This window comes from Tachypleus tridentatus, chromosome 7, assembly GCF_004210375.1.
Source record: "Tachypleus tridentatus isolate NWPU-2018 chromosome 7, ASM421037v1, whole genome shotgun sequence".
NCBI lineage: Eukaryota > Metazoa > Arthropoda > Merostomata > Xiphosura > Limulidae > Tachypleus > Tachypleus tridentatus.
The window spans coordinates 159,963,985-159,981,688 of NC_134831.1; the positions used below are offsets into that span (position 1 = coordinate 159,963,985).

The following is a 17,704-nucleotide window of genomic DNA, read 5'->3' on the forward strand; positions in this document are numbered from 1 at the left end:
GCATCAAAAAATGTTCCAACTCTGTTAAACAGATTCTTATATCTTGTTATGAAGAAAGTGATAAATAAACCAATTTTAATTCAAGTCAGTACACTAATACACATTGCAATCAGTAATTTGTTTAATAACATTTCTCCTTTCTTTTCAGTATTTTAAATGTTCAATCTGTGCATACAAAATGCTCACAAATAAATTTAACACAATCTTTTATTGTAATGTATTTCAGGTTCTAAAAAACCCTTAGAATATTGCATTACACAAAGATACAAATACCGTGTTTCTCCGAAAATAAGACAGGGCTTATATTAATTTTCACTCCAAAATATGACACTAGGGCTTATTTTCAGGGGATGTCTTATTTTGATATATTAAAAAAATGAAGTTACAAAGTAAAACTATTAAACTACCCATTTAAAATAAACTATTAGTAAACTATTAAACTAACTGATTAATACTTAAACAAACTAATTAACTAACTATTAAACTAATTAATAAATTAATTTTTTTTTTATTTCTTTCCTCTTCCTGCCACTCTTAACTAGGGCTTATTTTAAGGGTAGGTCTTATTATCGGAGAAACACGGTAACACTTCACACACAGAAATAAAAGCAACAGATGTCAATAACCATTCACTGCAACAAATATATATTTTTGTACAATTCTATTAATAAAGCTGTATACAATTGTTATTTAAGTAAACATCTAATACTCTCCTAACATTTGTTTCACTTTGATTCACATTTTTTAAATGCCAATCACTCTTCTATGTGACCAACATGGCTATTAACCTTGACCTCTGATTCAAACACACCATTATAAAGAACTGTTTCAATCTTTTATTATCACATTAACTGAGATATATCCAATCTAGTGTTTAAATAATTAAACAATCACTGTTATTTATTCCTCTAATTTAAACATCCTTCATGATTTTTATAAGCAATATATGCAGCATTTTACATAACTACTGGAGTGATGTGTGGGGTAACAGACCTCCACTAAAGAGCTCTGCTCCTCTCCATCTGAGATACAGTTTTTTAAGAATTTCTAATTTGCTTCATTATAACTCCCAGTGATTTGAATCTTAGTTTTTCTATCCTCCAATAAAAGAAAAAAAAGAAATTCTGTCCTTTGTTAAAACACAAAGCTATACAATGAGTTATCTGGGTTGTGTGCACCAAGAGTATCAAAATATGGTTGTTAGAGTTATAAGTATTCAGACTTAATTCTGAGCAGTGGAAGGTAAATGTGGAAATGTCACTGCATATAAAACAAAACAATCAAGAAAATCTGAGGTTGTCATTTAAGATAAACACTGATTAAAGTTAAATATTTGATATGTGTTAAGACCAGATGATGTGAGGTTTTAAGGTTAGTAAACTAATAAAAGCCACTCTACGTTAAACCATATACATACAAAACTATAAATAACCAAATGGTTGTTTTAATTATTTCACTCAGACTGGTACAAAATGTTTCCCATCATCATTCAAAATTGTCGTGCCTAACGTATGGGACTAAAGTGAGTTGGAAAGTATTTATTGGCATCTTATCTCATGGTTTCTCAGCATTTTCCATTCGACCCTTCAGTAACCAACAAGATGCCCAAGAAGAATGCATTGGGTGGTGATTGTGCCAGCATTCCTAGAGAGGCAAGTAGTAACCCTAAAAAGGCTTGATACATCTGACCCAGAGAGTTTAGAATGTGGTGAAAGTGAGTTAAGTGGTGTTTAGACGTGTGATAATGAAGAGGCAATGAGACAAAAGAATGTCAGCTCTCCATCTAGTGGTGACAGTCAAGATGATGAACCCAGACCCAGCAGAGGAAGGTGCATACATTGTCAACAATGGGAAACATTTGTCTCAGTCACAGCACAAGGGGGTTGGGGAAGCACTGGGAAATATTTGTCCCAGCTGCAGTGAATGGGTTAAATCTAAAAGTATGGTATGTTGAATTACCACAAAAACTTTGCAACTAACCAGTCAACTTTTGAACATTTCATCTTATGCAAACACTTTCTTGTGAGAAAGGATTATTATGACAACACTATTAAATATTTTAAAAATTTAAGTGAATGTGCAATTTTATCACATTATTTCTCAAGTAAAAAAATGTTTATCGGTAAAACAACTTGTATTATATTTCCTTCTTTTCTAAATTATTTTTATTCCATACATAATATTGTATCACATTTACTTTATACTATTTTAAAATGCCACTCAACAAACAATAAAACACTATCACAGCTAAACATTAACGTTGGAATAATAAACAAGACAAATACATGAATCGTAAGTATAAGTGAGCAAATTACTTCTTCCTACCTTAAGTAGTGCAGGTCTGTGATTTCATTCATACACAACCAACAAAACTCTGTACCACATACACTGCATGTCATGTGGTTACACGAGCCATCTTCCATCTTAACAATCAACACCTTACAGCAGGGACACAATTTTATGGCTTCTGCTGTATATAACCAACAATATATTTTGATAACAATATATTCTTTGCATATGAAATAACACAAGTATAGCACTTTTTTCACAAGAAAAATCCAATTATTATTTTGATATCAACACAAGTGCACATCATTATATTGTCTATTGCAATAAAAATTATTTATGTGTATTTCATTACTCATATCAGAAAATATATATTTTTTAGCATTGACTTACCGTATGTTATTGTTGAACAGTTCTTAGAATGACTGAAATGCTCGACAATTATTTTTTGTGGTGGGCAGTATAAAGAGTTCAGAGCCTTGGCTCTAAGTGAAACGAAGAGTGCAACTCAACTGATCTTTTTGAAATACATGAAATAATTTAAATTGATAGCTCAAATTAAACTTTTCCCATCACTGAGGATGGGTACTTTTCCTGTGAAAGTAATATTACAGCAAGAGTAAAGAGCAACTTACTATAGTTATTACATAGTATTCTAAAACTGTTAGTCCTAAAAATTTTAATGAATGAATGTAAGACTTGGCAAACTTAATAAACCCCAGTGACTGCCAATAATGAAAATTATTCTTGCATTATTATTGTCACATAATTTTTGTATTTTCTGCAATAAGTTAGAACGCAAAAGGTGAATTCAGTTACCAAAGTGATAATGCTTTTCCCTATTGAAATTGCTAACCCTAAATTATATCTGAAAGACTGTGCATTCAGAAGTTTATACTTCATTTATTTTGCAGGTTTATTGTAAAATAATTGCATCAATCACAAAAACGTTTATACAGATACTGCAGCTTACCATCCTAGAAATGATTACAGGCTTACTCTGTATGATCGAGTCCTGACTGAATAAGACTGAAGTCGAACGTGGATGTGGTGAGTTGTGAACTCTCTCTGCTCGAGCAGCATCACATGTTTGGTTGGGATGCCACTCCTGCTTACAGTGGTAACAGAAGAATGTATCACATCCAGGCCTGTCACATTTTAATTTTGGACAACTTGCACATCCAGTTGCTATCACAACATACCTACAGAAAAAAGAATATTTCCTTTGCTATTTAAGTCAACAGCTATCACAGTTATTACCTGAGAAAATACAGATATACAAAGCCACAACCACAAAAAATGTTAAAAGAGAATGTGTTGGAACCATAAGAGAAGGGAAGATTTATTTCAAGTTACACGACTCTCACCATTAAAACAATAATAACAAAGCTTGACCGCTCACCCACAATCTGGGGCAGGACACCATCTAGCATCAACATCAGTCACCAACACCCGCCGGATCATAAAGTTTTCGTATTTTGCAAGAGCAGATTCATCATTCAGAATCATTCGAATATCATTTGGATGGAGAGGTTCAGTACACTCTGGACATGAGATGTTTACTCTATAATAATAATATAGAAATAGCCTCATTTAGTTATCAAGTAGCCTGAAGTTAAAAATACAATCATTAATTTACAAAACTTGCAACACAGATAAATAAATACCTGTGATTTGGATCAAAAGGAGTGAGTTATACTACTTTACTAACAAAATTTTATTTTTATGGGGTAAGGGACAACAATTTTAGTACATGGCACGAGATCCTTGTTGGAGACTTCATCAATAGTAATAATTTGCAGTCACCTTAATAAGCAAAATGTGATAAAATGTAGATTGCACCTCATACTGACAGTTCAGGAAAGATTGTGTTGAATTGAACCACACAAGTCATTGATCATTATGAGTACAGTAGTTTAATCATGAAATAAATACCCTATAACCCAAGCACATTTGAAAGGTGGACCTCTCTTCTTTAAGGGCAAACCGTAATCATAATACAACGTACGTATTTTCAATGCTGTTTATAAAAATATATTTACCATTCATGGGAGAACTGTGCAATCTCATAATGTGGATTATGTGAAAACTTGATGTTGCTGGTATGTCTGTTGCAATAAACGTCAATGGAGCATGGAGCTCCTGTCCTGTTAAGTCTAATTCACAAGTTTCTTTCTTCAACAAAACCCTTTTTACCAGTTTGCATATTCAAATTATTATTTTTTCTTTTTTCTGAGCAACAATTCAAATTAATCACCTTGTACATTCAAATGATCCTTCCACCCATATCATTGATCAAATTTTACTACAAATGTAAATGAAATGACATTTTAGGTTCAGTTTACAAACAATTTTTTTCCTTGTTTACCATACTAGAGTAACTAAATCAACAAAAATTGCATTTTAAATTCCAAATATTCAATTACTTCTTTTTTGATTTTTAAGTTACTTTTGTAATTAACAGAATACACACTTTATAATTGTTTTTAGTATATCAGCTACAAAACCTACTTCATATGACAATTTGATATGATTAGCATAAGTGTCATTAAGAACCTGAAGGAAGAAGATTTAGGTTGCCACTTGTTCTTCTAGAGTCTGGCTATACCTTCAGTTGTGAAACTTCAGTTCTTTTTAACATTATTACTATTATTAGAACAGAAGCAAACTATTTTTCATTAAAATCCAATTTTTCTTCCTTTTACCACATGGACTGACTTGTCACATGTTATATCCTTCTTTGGAATAATATAATAAAATCAGCTTCAGTTACAGGAAATTCTCATCTTTGTTAAAGTAAAAAGTTATTTAATATCTTTATTTATAGCAACTGCATGTTGTTTGAGGAAAAATATTTACACAGATGTTTGGTATTATAAGGGTTGTATTTTCTATTTGTTTCTAATCTGTATCTTTCTTGAAATAGTTGTTTGATTGGTTTGGTGTTTTATGGCACAAAGCAGCTAGGCTATCTGTGCCAAACATCTGGTAAAAAGTGAAAATTATAGTAAATTTAGTAAAATTCATAAAAGAAAATTAAGGTAAAAAAAACCAAAAAACATAAATAGCATAAAACCAATGTTAATATCTAGTCTACAACGTTAAGAGAAAAACTAGAGAAATACTAGTTTTAAAGGGCTTTCTGTAGCATTGTAATTATCATAACTCACCAGGAAGACTAACAGGCAAGTTCAAAAACCACTGTCAGTCACCTGAAGTTGACCTTTCCAGTCCTTCTTCCGAGTTATTTGACATTATAGCCATTTTCAAAAAGTAATAAAAGTTTTAAAAGACTTGTAGCAAAATTTTAGTAATGACTTGCCAGGAAGATTAACAGCTAGTTCAAAGAGCAGCATCAGTCACCTGAAGTTGGCCTTTCCAGTCCTGGTTTTGAATATTTTGGCAATAGAGCCATTTTCTAATTTCAAATCAAACTAGATGGACTGTGATTCTTAAAAGGTCTAATGTATGAATTAAAAAACTTAAATGGCATTAAAAATATTAATGGCCTTTAAAAAACTAAAAATCACCAATAACACTGTCAAACATTATGGACAAACAAAAGGACAGAACATGTTTAAAATGGTGTCGTCATTGAGAGTCCTAATGACAGCAAGAAAGTAAAATGTGGCTTATTGTGACCTAAGTGTTACACAGACTACACACTGGTGCATCAGTTCCAGATAAAAGAAAATGATGAGTTAAAAAATTGTGGCGAATATGTAGTCTAGTTAGAACAACTTCCTCTTTCCAATCCTTATGGAAGCAAGATGGCCAAAGTCAAATATAGGGTTTTATTTGGAAAAGCTTGTTTTTGCACTGCTCACTCCAAGTCAACTGCCAGCTGGCACAGAGCCAAGCATTGAATACAAGACCATAGTCTATGTATGGAACAGGCTCAGCAGTGACAGTGCCAGAGCAGATAGATTTAGCTGTGGTGTTGGCGAGCTCATTCCCACGATTACCAACATGGCCCGGTATAAGTAGATGTTAAAGAGAAATGGGCCAGTTGGTTTTGAATATCGACAAGAACAGGATATGAACTAACATGAAGTGATTCCAGGGCCAGTAGAGAACTAAGTGAGTCAGTACAAATAGTGCAATTTGAGTACTGTTTAGCTTCTATGTGATCCAGGACAAGAGAAATGGTGTACAGATCAGCACTGAACAAAGAAGGTGTACAGGAGATTCTGCATGCAACCACCAAATCACAGCAAACCATGACAGAGCCCACACAGTCATCTGATTTCGAACCATCTGTAAATTGGAATGGAAGGATGGTTCAAAATATATTCAGCAAATAACAGACAGTATTTCCAATCGGGAGTGTCTCCTTTTCTCAGATGACTTAAAGATAAGTCACCAGAGATGCCAACTATTTCAAAAGACTGAGCATAATGATTGTAGACAGAGCCCTTTATCATTTGCAGCTACTAGGCCTGACCAATGTCTCTAAGCTGTTTATTATTATATTATTATTATAATTATTTTTATTATTTATTACTGCTATAGATTGCTCATTTATGACTGTGTTTTGTGTATTTAATAAATAAATTAAAAAAAAATATTTTCAAATTATGTCTTTTATTCAGTTCAGAGTAACAAACATACTGGTAAAACAACATTGAACATGCACAAACAGTAAGCAGAAAAAGCCTTTGTGCAAGGATTGCATCATGTTTATGACACTTATTGTAACAGTTTTGCAGCTGTTGAAGCCTTGTCATCTTCACAACCCAATATTTGTACAATGGCTGTAGTTTTGATTCTAGCACAGCTACACTTTTTCACTACATAAAGAGTCTGGGAAAATTTTTCTGAATAGATGTCCTGCATGATCGGCTACAGTTAAGGATAAATTATGAGCAATGATGAATTGTGTGAACGTCACTTCTGCAATTATGGTTTCATATTCTGAATTCTTACTCATAAATGTCGTTATCTGCATCATTTTTGTCTTCCCCTCAGCCTTTTATTAGTGAAATGCCAATTTTGTATGCCTGGAACAATTGTTTATCCCACCATGCGCCACAGAAAAATCGAGGTGACAAACTGTACAAAACGCATGGCTGTCACTGACTTTTGATACAATGACCGGCTATTTTGAACTATACTTCTTCCTAAATTTTTGATTCACAGTTTTAGTCCTTTTATATTTGCCAGAAACAAGATAATCTGGTGAACGAGGCCTCTTTTTTTTCCATCTTGTTAACGATCTCATTGGTGTTTTTATGCTGCTTAGAAAATAAAAAATATCCATCTACGCGAACACTGATTGGCTGACAAGCACTGATGACGTAACTGTGGATTCCCCCAATACCCAGTAAGGAGAAGCACTGCACTCAAACTATTGGTAAATGTCAGAGATACAAATATTTTTTTATTATTTCAAGCACAAACATGATTATTGCAAGTAGCCATTTGGACTATGTCTTTTATTTATTATCAAAATTTATTTGTATCTCACAAGAAATTTTCTTTTCACCCCTTTCAAGCCCTGGGGAAACAATTTATCACTTTATTGTATAAGCCTACACAATATATAATAATTTGGGAGTTGTAACAAGTCGTAATATTTGTCTGTATGAGCGTATAGTCGTAATGTATACACCAAAATCGTAATGGTTGGCACCTCTGAGTCACAATTGGGGGCTATAAAAAAGCTATTGTGGGATGGGCTGACCAGTGGATAAAGCAATGTTATCCAAGAACAGACCCAATTCATCCAACTGCGCCTGGATATGAAGGCCAAAAGGAGCAATGGCATATGGTCTGTTCTGAAAAGGTATGGCCTACCGAGAAAGGAAAATACAACCCCAGGTGGGATGCTTTGGTAAGAAACAAAGTTTTGAAGCATTTAGTAAAGACAGTTACAAATGTCGGAGGTGCAAAAATGGTTCATGAGACTCTGTGTATAAGTTCTGAACTGGGGAAGTGAGGAAAGCCCCAGTGTAAAGCTGAAGTCCTTGATGAAGAATGGTCCAGCATCTTTAAGACTGATGTTCTGGCAGAGCCATAGACCAGTGATCCATAGTCGAGTTTAAATTGAATAAGAGCACGTTATATCTTTAGCATAGAACATCGATCCCCCTCTCCAAGAGACGGAAGAGAGAATACGGAGGATGTTCAGTGCTCTTGTACATTTTACCTGTACTTGCTTGATGTGTGGTATAAAGGTCAGCTTACGGTCAAAGATAAGCCCCAAGGACTTTGTCTCAGGGGCCACAGACAGCACAACTTCACCAATATGGAGTTCAAGATCATGGTGAACACCCTGTTGACAGCAAAAGTGCATGCAAACAGTTTTAGAGAAAGGGAAGTTAAAGCTGTTTGCTGTGGTCCACTTCAGTAAACAACTGGAGGCAGTCTGTAGATGCTGCTCAATATACCTCAAGTTCGACGACTGAAACGAGATGTGAAAGTCATCAACAGAGAGCCCATTTGCAACAGTGAGAGGGAGTTGTTCAGTGATGGCATGAACCTTTATACCGGAAATGTGTGACACTCAAAACACAGCCCTGAAGGACTCCAAGTTCCTGCAGAAAAGAATGGGAAAGTGTTGAACACACACAACTTGGAATCCCCTGTCCATTAAAAAATTTTTAATAAAAATGGGCAAATGGCCATGTAACCCATATACAGGGAGGTCTTGCAAAATGCCATACCTCCATGTTGTATTGTAAGCCTTCTCAGTGTAAAAGAATATTAATACAAGATGTTGTTGTTTGAAAAAGGCTTCTCTAACTGATGTTTAAAGTCGAATCAGGTGGTCCATGGTGGAGTGCTGTTGTAGGAACCCACACTGGGTGGGTGAGAGAAGGTTGTTTCATTCGAAGAACCAAACAAGATGAGCATTAACCATCCTCTCTAAGGTCTTACAGAGACAGCTCATTAAAGCAATTGAAGGCATCTTGAGATCCTTCCCAGGCTTAGAGAAAGGTAGGATAATAGCCTGGCACCAGGCATCAGAAAAAACATTCTCCTGCCAGATCTGGTTAAAAACAATCAGAAGAATAGCAAGAGAAGCAGGAGATAGATGGTGCAGCATCTCATTGTGTGTATCATCAGGTCCAATTGATGTACTGCCAGACGAATGAAGGGCCAGTTTGAGTTCCACCAGTGTAAAGGGACGATTGTAGTCATAGAGACAATCAGCTTGAAAGGAAAGAGGTAACTGCTCTGCCCGAGTCTTGATGGCTAAGAAGGTAGGATGAAGAAGCAAAAGTGCTAGATACCCGGCAAAAGCTTTCACCTAGAGTATCGGCAATGCTCAGGGTATCAGCTACTTCCTGGCCATCAGAGAGCAAGATCAAGAGAGGAACAGAGTTACATTGCCCATTGACCTTTTGAATCTTGTCCCATATGACTTTGGAACAGGTGGTAGAAGGTATGCTGGTTGTAAACTTAATCCAAGATTCCTTCTGGCTTTGACATCTTACCCATCGAGCATGTGCATGGGCCCACTGCAAAGCCATGCATTTCAAGAGTGTGGTATATCTATGCAAAGTATCCAAAGCTCATTTTTGAGCCTTCCGTGCCATGTGGCAAGAAAGGATTCCACCATGGACGAGGATATAGTGGAAACCGTGTAGAGGTATCAGAAATACATTGAGCAGTTACTGCTGCCACACAGTTGTCTACTGATGGCTTACAGATGACAGCAGTGCAAGAGCAGTGAAAGAGGGCCAGTTTGCCTGATCCAGCTTTCACAGGGGCAGGCGGGTTGGGTGGCATCGACCACGGCCAGTATCTCTCAATGTTATAGGAAAATGATCCCTGCCTCATGGATTATTGTCAACCCTCCATGGAAAATGGGAAAATAATGAAGTGGAGCAAATTAAGAGATCAACAGCAGTAAAGAACAGACTAGGTGCATGGAAATATGTAGAAGAACCAGTATTGAAAAGAGAAAGGTTGTGATCAGAGAGCATACACTCTACAGAGCAACCCTTCCTATCTATATCAGCACTTCCCCAGAGGGAATAATGTCCATTAACGTACCCCAGGATGAAAAAGGGAGACAGCAACTGTTCAATGAGAGCATCAAGGTCTGATTGATCATATGTCTTTATAGGTGACAGGTAGAGAGAACAAACAGTGATGGTATGACCCAAGGAAACACAGATGGCTACAGCCTCCAAAGGTGTGTTAAGTGACAAAGACAGGGTGGGCACATGCTGATCAACCAATAGTGCTACCCATCCATGCACTCGTCTGGCAGGTTTCTGAAATGATTCCTGTAAGTAAAGACAAACAGGATAGTAGGAAGCAATCAGTGTTTTGATGTCATCCAAATTAGAACGTAAACCTCAACAGTTCCATTGTATCAAGGTGGCCATTTTTATTTACGTGTAGGCAAATTAGGTGGAGAACCCTTCTGTTTATGATCAAGTCTTTTTTTCCTCACTGTCCTTGTTCGAGGGAGGTCTATCAACCTCCATGGATCCTGTCCTGAGTCAATTGGGCAGATCTTTGCTGTTGGAAGATGATTCCAGTGACTGAGAACATGAACAACTGATCATTTTGCATCTTGGAGTGGGAGAAGAAGATGTATTCCAGGAAATGCCTGTACCTGGAACCAAATGAAGTGGATCTTGGAATTTGTTGGAATGTATGTAATGGACAGAGATGGGTGTTAAAGTTGATTCATCAACTTTTTTAACCAAGGAGGTCAAAAGACTTTTCGTTTGTTTTGAGAACAATTCTTTTGGAGGCACAGAGAGATCTGTCTACACTCCAACTGTAGTAGTGGAACAAAGTGCAGCAGCATACGTCCGAGATGAAGGGGTGGACAGCAACTTTCGAGCCTTAGGATAAGTAATGTTATGAACCATTTTCAAAGGTTACACCTCTTTCCTTCCAACAACTCAGGGCAAGAACAAAAGTGGGATGGGTGAGAGCCATTGAAATTGACACAATGAGGGTCTGTTTCACACTCACAGGCATCATGGTCCTTGCCACCACAACAAGCACACATCAAGGAACCACAACATGATGTCTTTGAGCAACCAAACCACTGACATTGGAAACATCGGACAGGGTTTGGAATGTATGGCCATACCATGTAATTAAGATAATCTGCCTTGATGTTGGCAGGTGGACATGGTGACGTAAATGTAAGAATGAGGATGCTGGTCAGCATCGTAATTCCATCTTTGTGAGTGGAGATATGCCTCCTACAGAAACTCCTGGAGTGGAGAAACCAGTGAGAATCACTGACTCAGGGATGTTCTTCAAATCCCTCATGATGAATTCAAAGTAGCATGAGGTGTAACCTCAATAGGTATATCCCCAATTACCTTTGATTCTAAGAGGAGTTCACTATGCTGAGATGTGGATGTTTCCACCAATATGTCTACAGATCAAAGCTTCTTTACTGACTTTGAAGAACCAGCAAGTCCCTCTAGTCCCTTCTGATGAAAAAGGGAGACATTTGGCCTAAAGATTTGTCTAAAAGAGAATGTAAGATAAGAAAATGAGGTACAACAGGTGTTACAGACGTTGAAGATTGCTGCTCAAAATCGTCAAGACGTGGGTGGTCTTTTACCTATGGACTGTTTTTTCACTATTTTATTTAAGTTTTTATTTCGAGGCTCCATTATAAAGAAAGGAATATTTCGGTGCCCAGACCCCAGCCACCATGGAGCCCTATGAGGGAACTCACTACAATGCCAAACAGGGACACTGCAGCAATGCCAGGGTTTCATGAGCACTATACCTAACCAGCAGCATCAGATACAATGTCCACAACACTTGTTGAGAACATCCAACACTGGTACTTGGTTGACCCTAGCCCAAATGGACCAGCAGATTGACCCAAGGTGGGCCACCCCGAGGCTGCCCATCTACAGGAATTCAAGGCGAAAGTGATGTGTTAGGGTTGGACCCCTCAACCACCAGGATCCTCTCCTTCCCTTCACAGGTTACCATGCATGGCAAACACGTGGGTGGATGTTTAGACCTCAGAAAAGATAAACTGAAAGAGCAGAGGGGAGGTCACCTCACCATGTACAGGAATCCGCACTGAGGGGCTTGAAATAGTTAACAACACTTAAATCATGTGTATTTAGATTCTGTGCATCAATGAACACTTTCTGTTACAAATTTATATTTTTATCCCTCTAAAATAACTCCACAGGACTTAAATTAAAACAGCAGTTATAATATAAATTATTTACATATGACAATTCTTCATTTGGAGGTAAAGGTACAAAAGTTATTTCTAGTAAAATACGAGAATCTAATTATTTCCTTCTTGACCTTCCGTCACTCATGAATACAGTTCCCTACATTCTGTTGAAAGAAAGACAATTATTTCTCACTATAAATATATAACTGTTAGCAAAAACAGTACTTAATTTTTAGACAAAATTAAATTATTAACAGATAAATTAATATTTAATAAATTTAAAAGCTGGTAAATTACTGAAAGTTTAAAACTATTTCATAATTAATATCATGACTTGTTAAGTAATAGATTTTTTAGATGGACAAGGGTTACAATTATTTTTGATATTTGATCTCTAAGGGAACATTAATATTTCAAGACTATATACAGATTATAATATTATTTTTACCATCTTTACATTTTTCATACATTCAAAATATTGTAGCCTAAAAAGGCTAACTTGAAGCAGTTATGTTTTCCTTAATTATTGAAAATCTTGATTAGGATAAAGGACAGGTATTTACTTATCACTGAACTATTTTAGGCATGGCTTTATAGTATTATTTTTCTATTAATAACTTACTGGGAGAGGTTGAAAACTTAGAAGTGTTTTTATTAAGAGATATTTACAGTTTTCACTTTATGAATAATATTGACTGATTACGTTTCTTTGTTATTAAGCACAAACCTGTACCAATCTGTTTTGTGCTCATGAACAGTATCAAACCCCTGTTTTGGTAATGTAAATCTTTGACCTTTAAACTGAAACATTGTTGTGGGGTGGGAATGCTGAATGATAAATGATTTTTAAGGTTAAGTACTATGTTTACAAGTAAATGTAGGCAGTGAGTGAATTCTAGCACCTAGCCATAACACCTTTATTTCTTTTGCCAACTATTTTGTTTTTTTGTTGACATTTTATAGGATAAATCCAAGGTTTTTCCCATAGACATTTTCCTTTGAAAATTATACCAATTATATTTTTTTGACAACTGGTAAAGCATTTATTGTTTTTATTATATTTTCTCAACAGATTATACAGTCAGCTCTCCCAAAAGATATTAATAATGACCTGAACTTATGGTAACAACAGACTAAAATAGCTATAAAATAATTTATCTGAGATAAATTATTCATTTTTCAGTTAAAAGAAATTTGAAATATCACCTAGATTGTATATCTAAAATTCATACTGATTTGAATGTTACATTTAAATTAAACTAAAATAATTGTTTTTTAGCTACAAAATTTGTATCTGAAAATTATGCAAGACTGAAAGATGTGAAAAGCAACAATTCAAATAAACTCAATGAGGCACATTAGATTTAAAATATATTTTAGTCTTAATTAGAGCTGGACTATCAGCAGAATTTTTTAATAGAGTAATCACCAGGCTCATTGATGAACCACATTCACCAAATAAATTATTCTCATGAGACCTTGATAATTGGAAACACAAATTTTGAATTAATTGAAAATAATGAGAAATCATAATGGCAATATTTCAGTTACTTGAAAAATTGAAATAACTGCAAACATTCATTTCAATTATTTAATTATTCTTGTGATATTAACAAATTTAATCAATTTGATAAACTGATTATTTTATATATGACACTAATTAATTTAATCACCCAGTTATGGTCTTAATAATATTCTAAGCAAAGATATTTTCAAACTATTTGTGTGCGTGTCCTCTTTATTATTAATAGTTTCACTGACTGACTTACTATGTTGAGAAAAGGGATAAATCAGTTAAACTTTCAAGGTCATACCTGCTTTCAGAAATTTCAATTCTGAAGTAGGTTTGTAAACAGTTATAGCAGGCACGATGTGAGCAAGAGCTTAATTTGGGGAAGCAGTGAATTGGCAGTTCCAGCAGGCAGAATGGACACTCGAGCCGATCCACCTTTTCACCCTTGAAAGACCCTGGAAGAACATCACTACATGCACTAGAAACAGAGTTACATTCCAGGTCAAAAGGCTGATCCACTGTTGGCAACTTAATGACTTCTTTACCATTTGTCAAATTCTGTTACCAAACAAATGTAGATTATAAAACAAGATTTAGCACAAAATGCATAATTATCAAACACAGAACCACAATGAATATCAGAAGTTTACAAAAAATATTTTTTTCTTTTGATTCACCTATTATGTCTTAAAATTCTAAAGTTGCAACAAACAAATACAATTTAGAATAAATTCTCCTGAAAACTAAAATTATTTAAGCAAACTTCGAACATATTGCTAATATTTCATTTTTGAATAACAACAATAAAAATTTCCTAATAACTATAGAACAATACTATTTCAGTCATCTCTACGAAGTAATTTTTTAATTACTGGATATTCAATACTAAATATTTACAAGAAATTTAACTTGCTATCATTCATTAAAAGTTGAAAAAAGGAAATTAATCATATTAGCATACATTGACTAAAAATGTACATTCTTAAGTAACCAGTAATTATATGAAGTGAAACAAAGGGCAACATGTGTTTCTGTACTAATCATCTGTCAAGTCTTAGTCAATTTAGAGTGGATCTTACAAAGAAAATTAACCGTGTCTAAGTAAAGTGAAACAAGAATGAACATTTGAAGCCTTCATATATGCTGAAAGAAATATTTATTCAAATTAAAGAGTACTGCTAGTGGTTCAGAATGTAAAAATTTTTATTTATGTAGTTTTAAACAAAAAGAAAAATTATTTGCACTCTGAATATTCCTATTACTTATAAACTGCATAACTTTATTTGACATAAAACATTTATTAAAAAAGTTAAGTTTTCTGCTGGTGTAATTTGGTAAATGTGGAATAAGATTTCTATACCATATGCCCAAGCATCACTAATGATGAAAACTGGTTCTAAAATGAACAAGACATTCAACTGAAAAATATATTTGAAGGATTATATGCTTGTAGACCAACAACAAGTTCTTGACCTATTAATACTTGAACCTTTACTGGTTTTCATACTAAAAATACCTTATATTCAATATGGAAGTTATTGTAATTATCCACTGCTAAAACATTATCCTAACCAATTTCCAGTTACACAAACCTCAGTTTCTTTAATAGAAAATACTACCTATTACTGGCTTTATTTTTACCCATTCTTATTAAGTAATTTTTAATATGGTTCTTAAACCACATTAATGAATACAAAAACATTTAAATCTACATAAAAGCCTAGCACCAAAAAAATAATCTAGAAACTTTTCAGACATTCCTTTAGGCTTAGAGATGTATAGAAATTACATGGATGCTCCTCACTGTCGATTGTTGCCATCTCTTAAGTAAGAAGCTGACACTTCCCTTATGAAGTTGCAGCACTGGGCATTAAATATCTATTGTTGACAATTATTATTCAGAGTTGGGTTCTAATGAAATTTACAAACTGTAATTTCAGTCTAACCCATGTTACTACCACTTTCATGTAAATTCATGCTGTCCTAAGTAGGCAATATGTACTGCACAGGTTATATCATACTATGCTAAAAAAAGAAACTAACACAATGGAAATATGGTTAGGCCAAATTAAAAAAAAACATCCTTAGCATCCCCACCTACTTCCTATTTTGCAGCTGTCTTCCCTGCTTTTTTTTTAATTTTTTCCTTTTCAAAATATTGTTTTTTGATCATACAGAAAAACAAAGAAGTTTGCTGAATAGAAAATAAGATAAACATGATTGATTTTATCCTTTTTCTTTGTCACAAATTCTTATCTTTTTGATGAAAAATTTTGCAAAGATGACTTTTGTTTGACATTGACCCTTAGAAAACAAGCAACACTCATGAAAAAGTAGGTAGAGACTTTCTTTCAAAGAGGTCATTTAAAAAAAGAGCCTCCTCCTTCCTTTTATCAAAACCTCTGGACACTAATAAAAGTTTTTGTTTTTTTTATTTGGCCTGATACTAAAAATAAATCTCTCTCCAATAATATTGAAGTATGAACAGACTTGCATTACTTCACAAACATTATACATTACATTGATAAACAATGACTTGAACTAGCAACAAGGTGATAAAACTCTTTGTTAAGTTACATCTTAGACTTTTTAATATTTTACATGTATCACTCAGATTTTTATTACATTTTTAATCAAACTTAAATTATACTAAAGCTCATTTTATCCTGTATATCTGCACGAACCAAAGTTAAGAGTCCTTCCTATTTTTGTAGAAAAACATTTTTTCTTATTCAATATGCTTATATGGAGAAAATGTAAAAAAAATATTATATGCATATACAACTTTTCACTACTGTTAAGCTTCAAACTACACTTTACCTTACTGTTGAGTGGACATCCACTCATTATACTAATTTCAGATCGACTGATGGTTTCTGAGGGAACAGGTCGATGCCTTCCAGCTCCACGGTGACTGAAAGAAGCACCATTGAAGATGTGTCCCAAAGAGAAACGACCAAAACCATGTTTGCGGGGTCCAGGTGGAATACCACTAGGAAAATGGGTAGAAGAGGCACTTGCCATGCTTGTGAACAAAGATTTTGAAGTGAAAGTGCAGGAAACTCATGAAAAAACCTTTTAATTTCAGAAAACAGTTTCACATCTAAATGAAATCAAAAGCAAATACTTTATATATGTGTGTGTGTACATTTTGTTTTGATGCAGGTATATCATTCAGTATAAAACTTTCTTAAGTAATAAAAAAGACCTCCTTTCTTTACACATAGTTAGAAGAAATATAAAGGTCAGAAGTAATCATACTATTGCACAAACAATAATACACATGTAGATGAAAAGTGAAAAAAATTAGATCCCTTTCTTATTTTTACAGAAAACATAGCAAAAGTCCAAAATCAAATGTCTTATTCCTACTTAAGTGGTAACATGTAGAAATCAGTAAGTGAAACTTTGCTTATTCCAATACAGATAAGAGTTGACACACATGTGACATCTATTTATTTTTTCATGTAAATTACAAGTATTAAAAAAACACTGAGTAAAACAGAGCTTTTCTTCATCATACATGGATAACAGGAGAAAAATGCAAAACCAGATTTCACCTAATTGTTATTTAAAATGGATAAGACAGTGATCTTCATTTACTGAGTAACCAAAAATAGTAGACTAAATTGTTTACATGCACACAGGGTATAGAGATAGCTGTAACAATTCATAATAATTAGTGTAAGTGAAACAGCACAAAGGATATAAATAAACTCTCTATGTACAAACATAATTAAAATATACATGTTTGTAAAAATGTTAATCATGATGGA

General features: G+C 34.3%; 1 protein-coding gene across 13 annotated transcripts in view; it reads right to left on the reverse strand.

Annotated features, from left to right (window-relative positions):
* Window positions 1-17,704, reverse strand: part of LOC143257021 (E3 ubiquitin-protein ligase RNF19A-like) — a 39,894-nt gene that overhangs the window by 12,093 nt on the left and 10,097 nt on the right. For 6 of the 13 annotated variants that reach the window (XM_076515077.1, XM_076515071.1, XM_076515075.1 and 3 more), the window contains 5 exons: window positions 16,749-17,031; window positions 14,230-14,486; window positions 3,689-3,850; window positions 3,286-3,488; window positions 2,326-2,470 (listed from right to left, as the gene is read on the reverse strand). In XM_076515077.1, coding sequence (XP_076371192.1) covers window positions 2,326-2,470; window positions 3,286-3,488; window positions 3,689-3,850; window positions 14,230-14,486; window positions 16,749-16,952 — 971 coding nt within the window. In that variant the 5' untranslated portion in view covers window positions 16,953-17,031. Of the gene's footprint in view, window positions 1-2,325; window positions 2,471-3,285; window positions 3,489-3,688; window positions 3,851-12,464; window positions 12,593-14,229; window positions 14,487-16,748; window positions 17,032-17,704 lie in introns of those variants that run through there. The other 7 variants (XM_076515078.1, XM_076515076.1, XM_076515081.1 and 4 more) reach the window with 6 other exon arrangements.